This window comes from Hippichthys cyanospilos, chromosome 2, assembly GCF_059441005.1.
Source record: "Hippichthys cyanospilos isolate Australia breed blue-spotted pipefish chromosome 2, RoL_Hcya_1.0, whole genome shotgun sequence".
Classification (NCBI taxonomy): Eukaryota; Metazoa; Chordata; class Actinopteri; order Syngnathiformes; family Syngnathidae; genus Hippichthys; species Hippichthys cyanospilos.
The window spans coordinates 16004856-16025139 of NC_142370.1; the positions used below are offsets into that span (position 1 = coordinate 16004856).

At 40.9% G+C, this 20284-nt stretch overlaps 2 protein-coding genes and 2 non-coding genes across 5 annotated transcripts in view; 2 read left to right on the top strand and 2 right to left on the bottom strand.

Annotated features, from left to right (window-relative positions):
* Positions 1–121: 121 nt before the first annotated feature.
* LOC148427568 (Nuclear RNase P) lies at positions 122–428 on the bottom strand. Its single transcript, XR_015864934.1, has one exon.
* Positions 429–1212: 784 nt separating this feature from the next.
* On the top strand, positions 1213–1469 carry LOC148427569 (RNase MRP). Its single transcript, XR_015864933.1, has one exon.
* A 1640-nt stretch (positions 1470–3109) lies between these two features.
* LOC148427570 (large neutral amino acids transporter small subunit 1-like) lies at positions 3110–14375 on the top strand. Its single transcript, XM_088405582.1, has 11 exons — positions 3110–3494; positions 4547–5065; positions 6085–6210; positions 8280–8385; positions 8655–8699; positions 9555–9678; positions 9791–9894; positions 10117–10213; positions 11023–11172; positions 11997–12171; positions 12611–14375. The coding sequence occupies exons 1-11, from the start codon at positions 3431–3433 to the stop codon at positions 12688–12690; spliced, it is 1590 nt and encodes a 529-aa protein (XP_088261708.1). The 5' UTR covers positions 3110–3430; the 3' UTR covers positions 12691–14375.
* A 3157-nt stretch (positions 14376–17532) lies between these two features.
* LOC148427571 (TOX high mobility group box family member 2-like) overlaps positions 17533–20284 on the bottom strand; it is a 109615-nt gene continuing 106863 nt past the window's right edge. For both annotated transcript variants that reach the window (XM_088441955.1, XM_088441946.1), the window contains one exon: positions 17533–18952. In XM_088441955.1, the coding sequence (XP_088298081.1) occupies positions 18913–18952 (40 nt within the window). In that variant the 3' untranslated portion in view covers positions 17533–18912. The remainder of the gene's footprint in view (positions 18953–20284) is intronic.

Genomic DNA, 20284 nt, shown 5'->3' on the forward strand with positions numbered 1-20284 from the left:
AGTATTACAGCAAATTAAATATTATAAACATTGACTAACTTCATGTCAACAGCATTTATGTAAGACAGAAATAAGTAACATTAAGAACAAGGAGTAGCTACAGGGTGACGTTGTAGTAAAAGTGGGAGGAGAGTAGTCTGAATTGGGTTCTGGGAACATGCCCCACCTCATTCATCGAACTCATACGCCAGCCGCGAGTCGTTCCAAGTCAAGTGTGCGTCACATCCGCTAGGAGCGCTGCGAAAGAGCGCCCACTAGCTTCGCCTGTTGGGACTACACATTGACCAGTACTTTCTGTTGACACGCTCACCCGAGTCAGGTGACGCCCTGCAAGGACGGCAATTGGCTCTTGTCTCAGACCTTCCCCGAGGTGATTGGTGGAGTGACATGCACTCAGCACGTGACCTCTACAATGAGCTTCCTCCCACGAAAGAAAGGCTCGACCAGCATCGATTTATATAATTTTTGTACATTGCTAATATTCTGTACCACGGTGTCAAACGCTGCACACGCCTACGCAACATGTTTTTTCCCCAGTGATCATTCTGTTTTATTTATAGCTGTATTTTCGTGTATGTGTCTTGTGTTATGAATGTGTGTGTTGTTTTTAAAAACACCACGAAGTCATGAGTTTTCCAATGCATGCTGGGAATCATGGGGCGTTGCTCCTAAAGTTATAACTAATGCACGTCATGTAAAAAAACAAATAACATTGACACTGTTTCACCAGCTCAATGTTTTTTTTCACATTTTTTATGTTGTTTATTGAGTGGATTTTGAAATTATATCTAAAAATGCATATATTAATTTTGGAGACTACCTACTTCTTTCCCCTATATTGTTCCGAATATGCGATGCGACGGTCAATGTCCTAACCTAATTTTAGCGTGGGTTGATCACCTTTAATATTGCGGACCCGCTGACAAAAAGAAGCCATGGGTGAGGAGTTGGTTGCGAGCGAGGAAACCGGAAAAGTATTGGCTTGCCCGGCATTTCCCACAATGCCTCTTAATTTTGTACCTTGTGTTTTACTATTGCTCTCAAATAAATCTCTGCAGAATTTTTATCCGTCGAAGTAGCATTAACACGCAGTTAATGTTCTTTTTTCTTCTGTGGTTTGATCAATATTCAATGGTCATTGTAAAACCGTAAGTAAAATACATAGTTGACTTCCTTTGTATTTTTACACTTAGGCCGTCAGGTACGGTAGTTGTGCATTCAGAAAGCCTGCTTTCCGAGCTACTAACTGGGAACTGGTTTCTCTCTAATTGCTCGGTGGAAAGTCCCCGGACACGAAGCAGAAAGTGCCCCGCTTAGAGCGGTTGACGATTCGTCGATTAACCAATGTAAAGCGGAGACGTTCTATACCGAACTGAGCTTGGCATCTCCGAATCGATGTTGTCAATACACACAGAAATGAAGGAATTGCTATAAAGCATTTACAGAACGGGGCTTACTCTCCGGATGCACTTTTTTCCTTCAATGAGAAATCTTTTTCGCTACTATTGTTTTACAAGACGTTTTACATAGCATCCCGATTTATAGAATTATATTTGTACCACAATCACGATAGAGCGATGAAATACCTTGAGCGAGCGAAAATAGATTTTGAGCACAGAAAAAAAAAATTGAGTGCGGAATGATGAAAGTTTGAGCGAGCAACGATGGAGTGCGAAATGATCAGTCTGAGCGAGCAACAACGGATTTTGAGCCCAGATTTTTTGTTTGCCCCAAATCTTTGTTGCTCGCTCACGATAGCCCACACAGGTTACGAATTTGCCACAAAACTAGCCAATCGGGGCTCGTAAAAGTACATTGATTGACTGCTTGTTGTCCAATTAGATTGCCTGTTGTGTTCACCCGGAAAAAGCAAACAAGTTGGCGTCTTTGAGACTAGAACGCGGACTTGAGTCGGAGAAGGTGAACTTCTTTGGAAACGCTTTACGGGCATTATTTTTAATAGTATTATTATGACTTTATTTTCTCATTTGATAGAACTACCTTATTAGTTTTTAAGGTATTATTAAGACTGTATTTTCTCATTTGATAGAACTACCTCGTTAGTTCTTGTATTATAATGATACCAGTCGGCCCGCCCAAGTCAATGTGACACAATCTTGTTTGTTCTTTCCGGGTGAGTGCAACAAGCAATCTAATCAATCTTTTTGGCAGAAGCAAGTTTTGATTACTTGCATTAAAAAAAGTATTGGCGACTACTCAGAAAGAAGCATGTTCCACAATTGTGCCAATTGACTACAAATCCAATTTAAATTGCCAATATGAATTATTATTTAATCCAATATTTAAGGAAGTTTAGACATTTTAAAGACGTAGTAAAGATGGCAATAATGACACCTTGTTTCCAACTTAAAACAATAGATTGGCTGGTGATGTTTGGCGGCTGAATGCTAGCGAGAGAGAGAGAGAGAGAGAGAGAGAGAGAGAGAGAGAGAGAGAGAGAGAGAGAGAGAGAGAGAGAGAGAGAGAGAGAGAGAGAGAGAGAGAGAGAGAGAGAGAGAGAGAGAGAGAGAGAGAGAGAGAGAGAGAGAGAGAGAGAGAGAGAGAGAGAGAGAGAGAGAGAGAGAGAGAGAGAGAGAGAGGCTGTGGATATTGTGGCTATCCAGTATATTGTTTACAGAGACCAATTTGAGATGTAGTTAGAAATTGTCTTTCTGTTATTAAATTTGCCAACACTTTAGGACTATACAGAGGGCACGCAGGGTTTAAAAAATGCATTAATTTCTGTAGTTTGTGCTCCAAACAGGTCTGATGGGTATCCATTTTGCCCGATGTTGTCTGTGAACAAATATGACTGTTGGCACCGCAAGAGGAAACGCAGGTCCAGCAGCATCCTCGCTTCACGCACGCATGCAGGCAGACACAAACATGAAAACAGAGCCACACACATTCATGCACACAAACACACACGCGCACAATGAGCAGACTGCGTGCGTCTGGATTAGCCAGCACCATACAAATAGATTAAAGCGTCACATGTTTGCCTCCCTGTAAACTATGGCTGCTTGTAATCCTGCTCCACTCACCCAAATTTACTCCCACCCCCACTATCCCCACCCTCCCCCACCCTCGGCTGTCTTCTTCTGTTCTCGGCCGCCATTGAGCAGGAGTGGGCGTAGGCCAGCGCAGCATCACAAGGTGGAGCGCAGGGGGTGAGTGTGAGAGCATCAGAGAGGATCAGGGTCAGATGGAGTCTAGTTAGCTACAGTGACGTACAGTGTGTGTGTGTGTGTGTGCCTGCACATGAGTGAGCGAGAACAAATAAGGGCGGGAGGGAGCACGGACGAGAGTGTGCGTGTCTGAGTGTGTGTTAGTGTGTGTGAGAGAAGAAAGCCAGACGTAAGGAAGAAGAGCTACGCAAAGGCAAAAAGGAGCAACAATATAAAACAAGGGGACCCAGATAAAGAGAAAAATGGCCGAGCCGGAGCTGAAATTGAGGAGCAGCCGAGAGAGCGTTGCCAAGGAGAAGATGGGGGGTAAGTATTGTACACTTACACGCCGTGACACAACACACACACGCACATGGCGCAGGGCTGCACTAATAATCCATGTGGGCTGACGCAATCTTGCAAGGCGAAGGTGATGCCTGAGGGAGGTATTTGCATGTTTGTGGTGACAGGTGAATCCGGTCCTCAAATGTGCGCTTTAGTTGCATTTAACTGCATTCTACTTGATTCTTCTGAGCTCTCTTTAATAATCACACGAGAAAAAACAAGGTCGTTTGAATACAAATTCCTCACTCTGTAAATATCCATAAAGAAATTACCATTTGATATTTTGGATTCATTTTAAATACCATGTGGGTGGAATCGCAACTACTCCAGTTTGTTCACATGCCCGGGTTTAAATGACTCACCATTAAGTAACACACAACATTGAGATAGGTTACATGCTATGAACAATACCAGTCAAAAGTTGGGGAATCACCTTCAAAGTCAAACAAATTGAGTGGTCAATAAATTCACGCTTTTAAATCATTCTGTCAATATTTCTTCATAATAACTTAAGTATTAATTCGGGATATATTTGAAATCATAACAAAACACGGAATACGAGGGTATTTCCGATTATTTGACTGGTACTGTAGGCCCTCTTTTACAAGTACTGGTGGGAAAATGAATCTTCAACATGCTTCTTGAACCAGTTGTTTTTATTGACTCGTCTAGATGGCACTCTGTTCAACATATGGCTCCATTCCTTATTTCATTTTTTTTTAAAACCGGCAGCGCCATATAAAGTGTCAAAATATACAACAACCGGTTCAAGGTTGAAACTTCATTTTCCCATAACTTGTGCACAACGCGGTTGACTGATAAAATTCCACCAAAAGAGCACACAGCAAAACACAATATTTTTAACTACGGGGTAAACATTTGAAAATGAATCCCTGCTCTGTATAAAATCTGAAATGCAAATTAGAAAGGAAAGAAACAGGCAATATAGCCAGGGTAATTGAAACCTACAAAGCGCGAACCCTTTGGTGCCATCGTCTTAATCTTCGCGGCTCTTCGTTGTCCCACACGAGTAGAAGCTGACTCAGATCAAGATGGCCCGAACATCGAGAAAGTTTCTCCATCCACGCCCATGGTGGCCGGCCCCTCAATTCCATCCATCCCTTCGCCCAGCAAAGGGCAGAAGATCGAACTCAAGCGCAGCATCACCCTCTTCAACGGCGTGGGCATCATCATCGGCACCATCATCGGCTCGGGCATCTTCGTCACGCCGACGGGCGTTGTCAAAGAAACTGGCTCGGCCGGACTCTCCTTGATCATCTGGTCCGTCTGCGGGGTGATCTCCACCATGGGGGCGCTTTGCTACGCCGAGCTTGGCACCACCATCACCAAGTCTGGCGGCGACTACACATACATCCTGGAGGTGTACGGAGAGCTGGCCGCCTTTCTGAAACTGTGGGTGGAGATGCTCATCATCCGGCCCTCGTCGCAGTACGTGGTGTCGCTGGTGTTCGCCACGTACCTCCTCAAACCCATCTACCCCACCTGTGGTGTGCCCGACAGTGCCGCCAAGCTCATCGCCTGCCTGTGTCTCAGTGAGTACCTTGGGAAACACTTACAAAGTGCTCACAAACAAACAAACACACATAACTTTCAAGATTTTTCCTTTAACTGTCAATTGTTTACAATACTCACTTTTTAATACGTTGCCACAAAATGATTTTCTACTGTTAGTCCAATTCCAGTGACGTTGAGATGTTGTGTAAAATGGAAAAACAGCACCGATGACTTGCAAATTATCTTCAGCCAATTTTCAACTAAAATAGACTACAAAGGCAAAATATCTAATGGCTAAAATGATTAACTTAATAGTTTCTTTGCAAGTATTTGCAAATTTGAAAATGGATACCTGCAGCATGTTTCAAAAAAGCGAACGCTCAACTGGCAAACGCGTTTATTGGAAACAGGGGTATGTCATGACAGGGTATAAGAGGAGCGTACCCGAAAGGCCCAGTCTTTCACAAGCAAATATGGGGTGCCTTTGTGAACACTTGCGTAAAAAAAGACAATGTTTCTCACTGTTTATTTGCGAGAAATTCAGAGATTCCATCATCAACAGTTCATAATATTGACAAAAAAATGTAGAGAATGTGGAGAATTTTCTACGTGTAGGCGCCCAGGCCGAAACCCTACATTGAATGCCCTTGACCTTCGATCCTCAGGAAGCGTCGTGTTAAAAAACCAACAGCACTCCGTTAGGACACGATCCTAAAAACCAACACCACTGCGTTAAAAATATTACCGTGTGATTACACGTGTTGCCATGCAAGCGACGTCTTTTTTGGGGACGTCCTTGTTTATTTCAGCAAGATAATGCCGAGGCTCATTATCCACGTTACAACAGCGTGGCTTCGTAGTGAAAGAGTGCGAGTGCTAGATCGGCCTGCCTGCAGTCCAGACCTGTCTCCCGTTGAGGACGTGCGGTACGCTACGAAGTGCAAAACCTGACATGTACCCGGAATAGTTACACATTTAACGAAATACTGTGTTTGTACTGTGGAGAAGGTCAGCATTTCATAGCCTTCAAATTCTGACTGCTTCTGGCTTCTTGTAGCTGCCCTGACATTTGTCAACTGTATCAGCGTGAAAGCCGCCACCAAGGTCCAAGATTTGTTCACGGTCTCCAAGCTGCTCGCACTGGTCATCATCATCTTATTTGGCTTCATTCAGATTTTCACAGGTGAGTCACAGATCCACGCTTAACCTTATTCACGTCTGCCATTGAACAAACGGATGTTTTTGTAAAGGCGGGGAACCAGATGACGCCTCTCATTCATGATGATAATGATGATTATCGTTATTGCTGTTACTCTCACGATTATTATATCTATTTATTCCAACGTATTCTATTTCTTCCATGTTGCTGGACTGACTCAAACCATTCCGACTTTGACGTTCCAAAAATTCATCAACCCTCAATTCATCATTCATCCTTGTTCATTCCTAATGGACAATTCAAACGATTTGTTCCCATTCGAAATTTCAAATGCTCAGCTCATTCCACATGTCATCAGTTTCCAACGTCCCACAATGCCCGCATAGCAAAAAATCCATAATTTTCACCAACAATGTGCATATTTTTTGTTTTTGTTTTCTGTTTCCCACTGTTTTTCATCATTCATTTACTTTTACGTTTCACAGTCCCTCACCTTTCCAATATCAACACATTCCTAAAATTCACACCTTCTGGGTTGTTTTTTTTCCACATTTAAAAAAATTGCACGATTCCGCCTTCTGTATTTTATACCCATGACATTTGCATTCGTTTTACAGGATACATTAGCATTAAATTACTTGTACGTTTTGATTACTTGACACTGTTTTAACTTTGAACTCTTCACTTTCTCTACCACAAAATCTTCTCCAAATTTTACAAAACACAATATTTTTTCCCTCCAATTTCCACACCAGTTCCAACTTTACATGGTTCAGCTCAAATTTCCAAATAAAAGCAAAGCATTACTATTTTTCTTGTTCTTACCTGAATTGAAATTGTTCTGTTCATCCTTACCACTATATTTTCTTCAAAACTTAAAATAAGGTCCTTTTTTCCCTATCGTGATTTCCTTTCAAAAATCAAAACAAAATTTTGATTTGAATTTAGTTTTTTTTCCCTCTTAATTTACAGCTTTTGACCGATTCAAAAGTTCCAACATGAAATTGCTGAGCACATGAATTACAAAATATAAAAGTGAAACAATTGACTCCACATTGTTCAATATAATTACATATATAATATATTTCCGTATAATTCGAAATAATTTTCATTATTCCTTGATTCCAGAGCATTTCACATCATTCCACATGCTTCCATCATTTCTCATTCACTTTTCAGCAATCACATACAAGAAACGCATTTTGGTATTGCTTCTTTTCTAAATATTTTTGGAGTGTCAAATGCAAGGCCGCTGCGACGCTTGGCCCCTTTGTCTTTAATGCTGCCCAAACTTTTGACGATCCCTGACGAGTGAAGCTGAGCAGACGCCCTCCACTTGTTTGCACTGATGCCAAATGTGAACTCGTTTGAGCGTGGCCACGAGTGAGGATGCGCCCATGTGCATGTTTGCGCACACGGCGACAGGCGCTGCTTGGATGACCATTGAACGCCTTGGCAAATATTTGCTTACGTCACATCACGCCTCAATTTAGATGTGCTACATCACAGCAAAATGGATGGCCTTTAACTTTAATAACGAACTGCGCTAAAACACGAGGAGTCACCGATGCTGGCAAAACAAACGTTGACTTCAATGCGGCCGCTTCAGATGTTTTCACAGACACTAATACGTAAAGCAACATGCTCTTTATTATAATGCTGATAACAGCGTAGCACAATAATATTCGGCACGAGACAGCCGAGCGTCGCGGTCCCGGCGCGGGCCACGTTGCATCTGCTCCTTGCTTGCTCTTATTTCCTAAGGCCACGCCCAGAAGTATTGTGATCAGCACTGTGTTGCCATGGCGACGACTTAGCGAAGCTTGCCGGCTGCTGTCGCATGCACACACTGAGGCTATTGAAGGGGCCCGAAAGAAAGGGCAGAATGCACGTGCGCTGTGGTCGTCCTCATTACCATCTGAAGAAGACAGAACCCCCATGCACAGGCGCACACTATTACTTTTACACCGGGTATGCTTTCGGTTTATGGCTACTGGATTTGAGGAGCTCGCATGAGAATCCGAACCCCAAAACACATCATACACAATGAATCCAAATCAAAACCTTCCTGTCTTCTGTGTCTATTTGTACAGGTGATGTGCCTTACCTGAAACCCGAAAATGCCTTTGAAGGCAGCAAAGTGGGTGTTGACAATATTGTCTTGGCCCTGTACAGTGGTTTGTTTGCTTTCGGAGGCTGGTGAGTTATTTATCACGGAACCACTGCTCAAATTAGAAAAATCTAAATCAAACTTTCTAAACTGCCCTCATGTTACACATTTTCACCAAACTGTGACACTGCTCTCGCTATGATACCGTACAGTTCTGCACCATTTCAAAATAGTGTCATATCACACTCATCAGCATTTTGTTATCCAGCAAATCTGAGCATCAAATCAAAAGCATGGCACTGTATAGTACCTTATGTTTGAATATCAAAGAAATGTGTGCTCTCTGTTTTCTTCTCAGGAATTACCTGAATTACGTCACCGAGGAGATGATCAATCCAGAGAGGTGACTTAAATGTGATGGAGGTTGTTTTGAGGAGGGTTCTCCTGTTAGTATTTGCCAATAGCATGACTTTACTTAGAGCTGAAACGGCATGCTACAGTCCCTCATTTGCATGCGGACTGTCAATTGTTACATTAACAAACAAAATAATTTCCACCATGCCAAATGAAATGGTGTTTTTTTTTCCTCACGTTAATTCTCCTAAAATTATGCATTCAAAATAAATAATAAGAAAGAAAGAAATACAATTATCCATAAAAACAAACTTATTTTTCTTTAAAGAAATGTGAGTATGTACAGAAGATTCTGATTTTCATGAAAAGAATAAGATTTTTCCACATGATTTTACAGCTGTATTTTAATTAGGTATTAAAAAGGTATTTCCTGATGAGACAACATGTTTTCATTATATTCATTTCATTACATGAATGTTAGATTTATTAAAATAGTAAAACTTGAAACGGAACCTTTCTCGAGTAATATAACATTAGTTTCTTTAGATTTGAAAACATCTCTAACTGTCTTTTGAAAGAAATAATCTCTGACATTTTCCTACGGTGTTGCCACATAAAATTACAAAGAAACTATATCAACGATCTAATATTACAACTTTTATTCCGTAATATTGAGATTTTTTTTCTAAAAACAATGCAGTAGGCCTTTTGATAACAAAATACTATTTACAGTTTAATTTTCAGACTTCAAGACTACGAGTTCTGAAACATGACCTTTTCGTTACAATTTCATGTTTAGTCAAATCGCACTTTTCTGTTCTCGTGACTTTTTTTTCTTTTTAGTTTGCCGCTATCATATCTTTTGATGAGAACGTTCAAACAAACACTGTCCTGTTCATCCTAGAAACTTGCCCCTGTCAATCATCATCTCAATGCCCATTGTGACGGTTGTCTACATTCTGACCAACTTGGCCTACTTCACCACCATATCTCCTCAAGACATGGTTGAGTCAGAGGCCGTTGCCGTGGTGAGTTATTGCCCATTAAATAACTTTTGCCTTGTTGCTATTAGTTAACATAACCGCCATTGGCTGTTGCTTTTCATTTGAAAAGTGTAACCTGTGTCTTTTGACTATGCAGAGTTTTGGCGAGTACCATCTGGGTGTGATGTCGTGGCTCATTCCAGTGTTTGTGGGGCTGTCTTGTTTTGGAGCCGTGAACGGGTCCCTCTTTACTTCAGCACGGTATTATTATTTTTATTCATCATAATCATTTACACTTGTAATTATTATTCATTTGAGATCGCAACCCCTGTCTGTCTGTCAAGTGCCTAAAACTTAATGTGATGTGCGATGAGGCGCTGCCATCAACTGACTGACTTGTTATTGTTACCTTACTAGATATAGGACAAGTGGATCATGTGAACACCATAAATAAATAAATGCAACCCGTACCATTTGTTCCAGTTTGTTCTACGCCGGAGCCCGTGAGGGTCAGCTCCCTGCTGCTCTGGGGTTGGTCCACACGGACCTTTTCACACCGGTGCCATCCCTCATCTTCACAGTAAGAACAGCTAGGATAACAGCAGTGCTTATGTGCTTTTCAAGTCCCAAGTATCCCAATTATGTGGAATTTGATTCATGGAAAGGTTCAAGTGTAGAGGCCAAACACCTGCTCTGAAAACCTCTTCATAGTGTCGATTTAGCAACGTGATTCCAACTCTGTTGTCGCTGCATGGGCTCTGTCCATTTTAGAATTCAGTACAATATGAACGGTTAAAAAAAGCTCTACACTTCAAGCATATCCCGTGAACTGGCCCGGACGAATTCAACTCGGTTTTATTTAGTGAACACCAATTCACAACATAGTCACTTTACGTACGGAGAGCTTCAAGAAGCAAGCTCCCCACGCAGCAAGAGACGGACTGCACACCGCATGAACAAGCGCAGGGCGACAGCCAAGGAAAACCTCCCTCCGAGAAAGAAACCTCGAACTGAACCGGGACTCAGTATGGGGTGGCCATCTGCCGACTGGTGAGATAGTAGACAGTTACATAGGAGAGCGACGGGGAGGGATCGGATCGATGGATTGCTGTAGAGATAAGGACGCCGTGTGTGCTATAGTCATTGGATTATCTGTAACGATGGTTTCATGATGAGCGATTTTAGTGGCAATTGTACAACTGAATCCATCCGAGCACACGATCCCAAAAAGGTGAAAGCCGCAACGGATGTAGCAATATTGTCATCTGCTGCATTCTGTTGTTGTCAAGGCGAGTGACAGTCACAAACACAAACACAGAAAATGAAATGCAGTTCCCTGTGCCCACTTTTACAAGACTAATTGGATCTCTTTTTTGTCTTTGCTCCTAGTGTGTCCTGTCCATGTTTTACGCCATTTCCCAGGACATCTTCTCCGTCATCAACCTGTTCAGTTTCTTTACTTGGCTCTGTGTTGGCATGGCCATTGCTGGGATGCTCTGGCTCCGTTTCAAAAGGCCCAACCTCAGAAGACCAATAAAGGTACAGTGGGTGTGTCAACGTGAGAGCGTGCAAGAACGCTGAAATGCACCGAAAGGTCTAGACATTTTTTTTTTAATGACAGACTACTTGCTGCTCACTGGACAAGGCTTCCATTGTCCCTTTGTTTGTGTGCACTTTCATCTTATCTTGGAGACAAATTGACTCTCGGGCTTTTTATTCTTCAATTTCCAGCTGTGTATTTGTCCTGTCCCTTTTTGTGAAGGGACTGGGGAAATTACAGTACACTCTAGCTATACTTTAAAAATCCATCCAGCGATCCATGCATCCATTCGTTTTCTATAGCCGCTTACCCTCACAAGGGTCGCAGGCTTGCTGGTGCCTATCCCGGTGCCTATCCTATTCGCGCAGTAGGCGGGGAACATCTTGAACCGGTTGAACAAGCATACACGCACCCAATCACACTTAAGGACAATTTAGAGAGTCCAAAACATCTGCCATGCATATTTTTGGAACATGGGAGGAAGCGGCAGAGAAAACCCACGCCGACTCGGGGAGAAGATGCAAACTAAAACTTGGGCGGACGTGCTAACCAGTGTTCCACCAAGCTGCCTCACTTTAAAAATATACTTTAACATTTTCATCAGTAACATACTAAAAAACACAACAGATCAGGTTTATATCTTCATTAGATCTGCTAACTATCACTAACTATAACTATCTGCTAAATATCAAGGACGAATAAGGCCAGGTTTTTAAATATTTGCGACGGTGGTTGACAGCGCCCCTGTTTGTGACTCTAAATCGGGTATGTTTTTTTGACAATCGTAACAACTGGCTTCGTTCACTGTGTTTCCTCGGCACAGATCTGGTTGGTTATCCCCGTGACTTTTGTCCTGGGCTGCGTCTTCATGATCATCGTGTCCTTCTGGGCGGCTCCCATCGAGTGCCTGATTGGCTGCAGCATCATTCTCACGGGCATCCCGGCCTACCTGCTGGGCTACAAGTGGAAGAAACCACGTGTAGTCAAGAAGATGCTCGGTGAGTTGCCGTTGTTTTGAAATCAAATGAAAACAGGGTCCAGGCATAAGATGGGAGTTATCACTGACGCTTTGTTATGAGATTGTGGGAGGAAGATCAGCTGGAGAGCACATGTGGGCCATGTTAACATTAGTGGGTCTGTGTGAAGTCCGAAATCGCATGCTGATTTTCATCTGGCAACACCATTGTTCCTTGATTCAAAGCAGCACTGAAAATTCTAGTTCCATTAGGCAGTGTGCATCTGCAACAATTGCACAAATGTTACCTGTGTGTGAGTCCTTGAAAAATATGTTTCAGCCAGTTTTTGGGCGGGCACCGCCATGACGTCACTTGTGCTGGGACGTGTCATTTTGTTGACTTGTTTCCGGGTCTATTGTGCCATCAAATTTTGCTATAGAACATTTAGTGATGGTGATGATGATTTGCTGTCTCTTCTCAGAAATCTTCACCATGTTCTGCCAAAAGATATTCCTGGCTGTCCCCGAGGAGAAGCATGAGGGATCTGAGGAATTGGAATAACCCTGTGGGATCTTAAACCAGCACAACAACCTGTGGCTCAGAATTTTGTTTACTTGAACATTTGCAGCTTTTGTGCTATTTGGCATTTTGTATTATATTTCTTTTGTGGTGGACCTTTGCAAATCTTGGTCAAAAAGGGTTTACATGAACACGTATGCATTGAGTACAAAGTTTTCAATTTCAAATGTGCATAATTAATGGTATTCAGGAGAAGAGAAGCTGCATACAACAGACACTATACTGTAGTGGTCTAAAATCTTATGTTTCAAGCGTCGCTGCTCCCTCTCAAGTTCAGTATGATTTGCCATAAAATGGTTGAAAAAAAATCTTTAAATCGAGGCTAAATACAGTATAGCAGTGTTAACCCTGATCAAGGCCATAAAAGTGCTGAAATGCTTTTGTTTGGCTTCCTCCTACATTTTTGTGAGCTTTTTCAGATTGTTTTCTTTAAATAATCTAAAAAATCCAAAAAAGTAGCATCTTAGTGCCACTAATACTGACTAAAATGAGAACATTATACGGTTTAGCTCTTTTAGTTTGATGCTACTAATATGCCATGCGTGTTAAGGTGACTTTTCCATATTTTTAGTTTTGTATCCATTTGTACAAGCACAAACTATACAGCGAAATGAAGTAAGTGTGTGTGTGTGTGTGTGTGTGTAAATGCGTGTACACGCAAGTGTGCCTGTGCGCCACTGTTGTGCTGCGGTGTCAATGTAAGTGTAATGTAAAATGGGCAAAGCTTTTCAGTGTGACCACTAGGGATGGGCGTTTGAATGAAGAAAACAAAAGAAGCTTTATTATTTTATTTATTTTGTTAAAAATTCTCTGGAGGAGGGACGGCGGACATGGAGGTTGACCCGTTTGCCTCATAGGCGATCAATTCCGGGTTTGAATCTCGTTTCTGGCCTTCATTTGTGGAGTTTTCATGATGATGTTCTTCTGCTTTTGTGAGCGTTGCGGTCTCCTTTCAGATTCCAGTTAGTTTCAGTGAAGACTTAAATTGTCCATAAGTGTGAAAGTGGATGTGAATGGTTACTTCAAGGCTCTTTGGGACTTCTAGTCCAGGATGGATCAGCTCCACAGTCCAGCTTATCTGCGACTATGATATGGTATATCACAATTGAGAATGGGTGTTTGCAGCCAAACTGTGGACTCTGTTTTGCTCCATTTGCATCGAGATGAATAAAACCAACGCAATGCCTATCAATAGCCAACTCATGGATTATTTTACTCATCCTTTGTGACGGCGCCGGATGGGGTTTTGTGTAGAAGGCTTTTACAAAGGCTTGCATCAATGTTTGTGTGTAGTGATTGTACAAACTGTAGCAAGCGTCACTTTTATATTTGTATTTGACATCACATGAACCTACTATGCGTGCTGATATTTTCAGAGGGTCCCAATTGAGCCAGGTCCAAAGGGAATCATCTTCATTGAAAAGTTAAGCTCTGACATGAGTACAATCCTTGCATTTTTTTGAAGCTTTCTTATTAAAAAAAAAAAAAAAAAACAGTCTTGAAAAGTTGTAACATTTACAAAGCATTGGTGACATAGACGATTGTCAAACCTTCAAAGAAAGTGAAACAAGTGTCAACAAAACGGTTTTTGCACACAACCCTTATCAATTGTTTATGTGGCAGTGACCATGGCAGGTACATGTGATAATAAAGTTATTTTTGTTCAACATTTGTGTTTTTATTTGTTATCGAGTGCACACAAACCTTTCAGAGGGAATGATATATTCCCTCAAAATGAATTACTGTATATCTAAAGTCAAAACAGGCTGAAGAGCTGTTGTTTGGCACCTGATTTGGCAATGGTTGTCATTAAATGCTGTCTCCTTCCTTCTCTCATCCAGCACTTGCATGGTTGTGTCCATCTGCGGTTGAGAACTCATATCCGCCAGAGGGGGAAATGAAAGGGTCTGATGGTGACTGATAGAAGCTGTACCATTGTGGGGGACACTATTAGAGATGGGACAGAGGACAGGCGATATCGGACTACTGTTTGTGACATTCTATCTGGATCGAATAATTATACCGGTTCAAGTATAATATTGGAGGTTTGCTTGAATTTACGCTTTAATATTATTGGTAGCAACACATCAGAAATGCAGTGTGGAAAATAAACTGGAAGTCCTCCCGATGACATCACGCTGAGCCTCATATGTAGATATAGATGAACATCAATAATACGAGGGAAAAAGGACAATGATAACTAAGGTTAACTCTAATCTCAGACAGGATATTTTTCTAGATTGTAATTTACCAGGCAAAATGTTTCTCTGAAATCTTTTACTTTGTGTGATAAAAGAACCAACAGTCACAAGGAAAAGACAGAATGAACTTTGTTGAGTTATGGTATTGTTTGAAAAAAAAGGTGATAGTAAGGCATTTTTAAGAGTTGAAGTGTTGTTTATAATAAGGTGAAAAAAAACTTTGTACAATGAAGCATTACTTAAAAGAAAAAAGCAACTGTGTATCGTTAATGTTTCCAATCATCCTCGTTTGAGGTCCGCGTACAGAAAAATAGAGAACATAATGTGTGAGGGCTACTGTACATCAAGGCTGTGATTGGGGCAAATGAAGATTTTTTTCTTCCCAGATTTCTAAGTTTGCTTACCTTCTAAGTTTTAGGTTTTTTTTTTTTTTTTAATTATTTCTACTTAAAAAAGCATAGCGGAACAAAAGGTATTTTTAGTCATTGCTTCGGCAACTAAAATGGCCCCTGGGATGGTTTAAACAGACTGATGAATAGTAGAACTTTTCATTAAAAAAAAAAAGAAAGAAGAAAAAACAGCCCATTTAACACAGTTATACATAGTTATCCTCTAGTTATGGAATTTGTAGCAAGTGACCTTTTGAGAACAAATTAGGATAACATACGCAAACGTTTACTCAACGTTTAGTGTCAATGTTTGCTCAACGTTTAGTGTTATAGGCCTGACTTGGAGATTCTCTCCGCCCTCTTTGCCATTTTGGATTTTTTAAGTGTTTGCTCCTACTTTATATGGTCAAGTGGCTGCGACTTAACACACTTAATAGTGTGCGTATACAAGCTCTGCACGTTTTATAAATATGTTAACATATCAACTTAAAATGTCAGGTGGATAAACGAATATTTAGAATCTATTCTACTCACGTTTTGATAAACGAGGCAACAGGAGAAAATTCCCTCAATTCATGCACAGATGAAATCTGGTCAAATTCTTCCTAAATGGCCGGACCTGAAATTACTGAGTGCTTTGGGTTTACATACAACTTCCAAAGACTGGAAGTGGGAGTAAATGCCGGTTATGGCCACTGAATTTTCCTTTCCGTCTTGTGCGCCATTTAACCAGTAGATGGCAATAGAATAACATATCATTTGTGTTGCTCTTGCTCAGTCGTCACTCTTTTACAATATGGGCTGTGACCTTCCCATCTCATTTTATTCTTTTTTTTTTTTTTTTTTGTCCATGAAGGCACATTTGACTTAAGCCGGAAATACATGCAAACACTATTTGCAATCATGATAATCACGTATAAGCTTATTTGAGTTATCGTTGTTGTCTATCCTGAAAACCAATTCAAATGAAAACATCGAAAACAAAAAAGAAGTATATTTCACTAATTTTGCACTTTTTCGCCTTACAAGGCTCTCAAAACATTTTATATACACCAACTAATTAATCATTCTCATGAGCGACAAGAAACCGGTGCAAGGATAATTCAACGTGGTCACAATGGACTGAAATCGAACCGACAACATAAAAGCTGCGAGACGACTACTCTACACCGAGCAACACTGCCCCCGTTGATGACAAATGATGCTCCGCCTTAATTAAACTTTGGACTGTATTTTTCCCTTCAAACACGTTTTTTTTCTTCTTCACCATCAGATCAACTGTAGGGGGCAGTACCTGCTCATCGTCATGGAGCGAGAAAGATTTCCATCTCCATTCGATTTTTAATCCAACTGTGAAATTCGAAAGTAAAAGGTGCGCGTGTTTAATGTTTTTCTCCTCAGGTGGCTCTGTGAAATACTATGCTGCTGCGTTAACTCCGTAACTTTCATCATCACACTTGAATCGAAAACAAAAATGACCAGTGGGCAGAGAAATGTTGCTTGATATACGACATTGATTGTCTGATGGGCAGAGAGCAAAAATGCAGAAAAAAGGCATCTTACTATACCTAACAGTCCATGGCAGAAACCTCTTGTTGGGCCAGCGCCAGTGGGGATAAATGTACAGTTTGCTTTGGTGCATTTCTTAACTCAAGAGTTGCACAATTACTTGTTTAGTCTCACATCACAGTACGCGTCGCCAGTTGCTTTAACAACAACAACAACAACAACAACATTTATTTATTTGAAGTCTGAGGCCCGGGGGCCTAGCCAGAAATGGGTGAAGTGGCCAGGGTGATTCAACACCTCAGTAAGGGGTGGCTGGCACAGTAAGGGCTACTGAGACTGACAAGGGGTGGTCCTGATCACTCCTGGTCAGCACCGCTCCAACTTATGAAGCAGTTTCGACATGCCATTTGACTATTAATACACAGCAACAGAAAGACTTGTCAGTCTGATGGCGCTCACATGTTTGCTAACATATTTGCAGAGTACAAAGGATTTTGAGTAGGACACGGACTTTTGCAGGGCATCCACGACATTTTACAATTTGTATATATTAATTTGATAAACGTACTTGTTGTTTTACAAATTTTGAAAATTGTTTTGAGAAATGCACCGTATCAACAGAAAAAAAAAACCCCTCTGCAATAGTTTATCTGTAACCTTGGATTAGGGTTGTAAAGCATTGTTTAAATGTCGCGATGCAGAGACACACATAGAATTGCAGCAAATACTTTATATATTTTATTACAGATCAAAAGAAAAACAAATGAAAACAGAAAGAAAAAAAAAACAAAGGAGTATATGTGACACAAAATGAATGTCACGCTGGTCCAGTGGTATTGTGCCAACAATTTCTGAAAAGAAATTCAAAACCCACGTTTCATAAAATAATAATAATAACTATTATTATTATAATTATGCACCCTGATGGAAAAAAGCCGGCATGTTACTTCTCTATTATTTATAAACCAATGTGAACCTTTCCGACCAAATGAAATAGAATGAGCTTTTTGTAAAACCGCTATTCATTAAAAAGTCGGTCTCTGGCGTGACAAGTAAAGAAGTACATTTGGCAGGCTTTATACACAAAAGTGAATTATATACCCCGATGTCCGTTCCTCTTAAATCCTGCTACAGTGAAAAATCAAATGATTTTTTTTTTTAAATTCTTCACAAAAGATGATAAAGATGAGTTCAACACAATTCTAAAACACCTAATAAAACTAGTCAAAACTTCAAAACCCCACAGTTTTTTTCTTTAGTTAACATTTCACATTTAGTTTCTTTTTTTGTGTTTGTTTAATTCACCTGTACAAGCGGTGTTGGGATAAAAGTAAGGTGGGGGAGGATTCGAAGGTTTTGAAAATGTCCACCTCTTGCACTTCGGCATTGTCCTGAGGTCACGTGACGACAGTCGAGGCTCCTTTTTATCGGCGGGGAGATGGCGATTGTTTTTTCTTGTCGTCCTCCTTCGCTGCCCTCAGCACACAATCGAATGAAAAGAAACGCAAAACAGCGAGAGGCCGCTGCTAGATGCACACGTAAGAAGGATCTGTTTTTTGGCGCTATTTACAATCTCTGCGAGAAGTAAAGGAAAATGAAGAAGTCATTCGTTTGAGGCAACGATGGGCGATGCAAACGTCTCATGTGTTTGCGGCTAGCTTGAAACTGTCCTGAAGTACTCCTGAAGTACATGCCCCCCTGCCGAGGTGACTAATTTGGAGAGCCTTATTCTTTGAGGATGCTTGGAGCATGTCAAGTCCACCGACGGGGAGGCCCCGCTTGGAAATTGAAAACAAAACAAAAAGAAATGTTCGTCTTTCTTTCCAGTATGCTGGCACAAGCTCAGAGCTCACTTCCCCCACAAAAATATGATATGTCCACTGATGAGAGAATGAGAAGTGGGGAGGGGGAGGGGGGGGGGTGCCTCAGGCATGTGGCTGATCTAAGTGCTTGGCGAACAGGTGAAGATACAGGAGCAGTCTTTGGGATTTTTCAATCCGACAGAAGTTGAAGAAGGAGGCAAAACGGTGCCGAAGCAGATATATTGATGATTTGACGTCGGAAATCTCCCAGGAGTCACACGTGCCTCCGGAGGTCTTTCAGCTTCAAGTGAGGTAGAGAGGCTTGTCCCGAGCTCCCATGCCACTGCCGAAGAAGAGATATTCTGTTCACTTCACACTACTCAAACCGACATTACAGTGCCAACAGAAGTTTGAAGTAGATTGTCCTCGTCGACAGATTTCATGATACATATTGAAGGATACAAGGTTATGGTATGGATTTGTGTATAATAAATAAGGAGACCAGTGTTACTTGTGTGCAACCGCTGCCATTGGTCTTAGTACATTCATGTAAAGAGTTCAAACATTTGGCAAATCAGCCAGTTGGCTGATTATTTTTGACTGATGTTTGTTTCGGCCGATTAATTGGTCGAGCCTTAGATAATGCCATGATGTGCAAAGCTGTTATCTTGGCAAAAGGCACCTACTTTGAAGAATGAAAGTCATTACGCATTCTGCTTTAATTCATATTTTTACTTTGTCAAAGACTTAAGTTTTAATCTACAATACAGGAACATTTCAAATGATGACAAAAACTGCCAAGGAAGCAGTTTCTCAACTTTTCACTGGAACGGTATGTATTGAATCACTGTAGCCTATTATAAAGCAATATCCGTTGCCACATATAGAAACACATATACATCTGCTCCAGAATATGCTCAGAATGTAAATCTATTCATTTATTAGTGGTTCATTATTGCTGCCCTTATCGCTCTATTACAGTTTTTGTTTTAATGCCTACTTTATTATTTGCTCGATTATGAAACATTTATTGTGTAGAATTACTATGCATATGACAATAAAACTTGAAACTTGACGCACATACTCACACATTCATTGAATGGGAACTGGGGAAGGTAGTTCGGCATGTGATCTACCACATCGTCACTAGTCAATGAAAAATTTCACATTCAAATCAGCAGAATTTATACAGCTAATCGTGTCTTATCTGCAACACTTAATCCGATTCAGTTTAGAAATGTTTTCATCTTGACTGTCAATCATCAAGTAAAACATATTTTGAATATTTATGGATGTTGATGTTTTGTTTTGATAAAACAACATTATGGCAATTGACTATTCCTTTGCGACGGGACGTTTCAATGTGACAAATGTGAGCCGTCTTTATGAAATTTTCTCAAAAACATAGAATGAAGGCTTTGAATGTTTCCAAATTGCCACAGTACAAATTAATTACCCTGCCACTCACAAAAAACGATTGTCTTCATACATGATCTATTCTGCTACCCACAGAACTTTTATTCCCTATTGTCTTCCTTCTGCGCTAGTTAAGTCAACTGTTTGTGCCCTTTCTTAACACATTTTGTCAGTCAATCAGACAAGATGATTACCTCTGAAATGGAAGAAGTCAGGAGAATGTTTTTTTGGATGAGCTTTCTAAGGGCATTAGCTCATA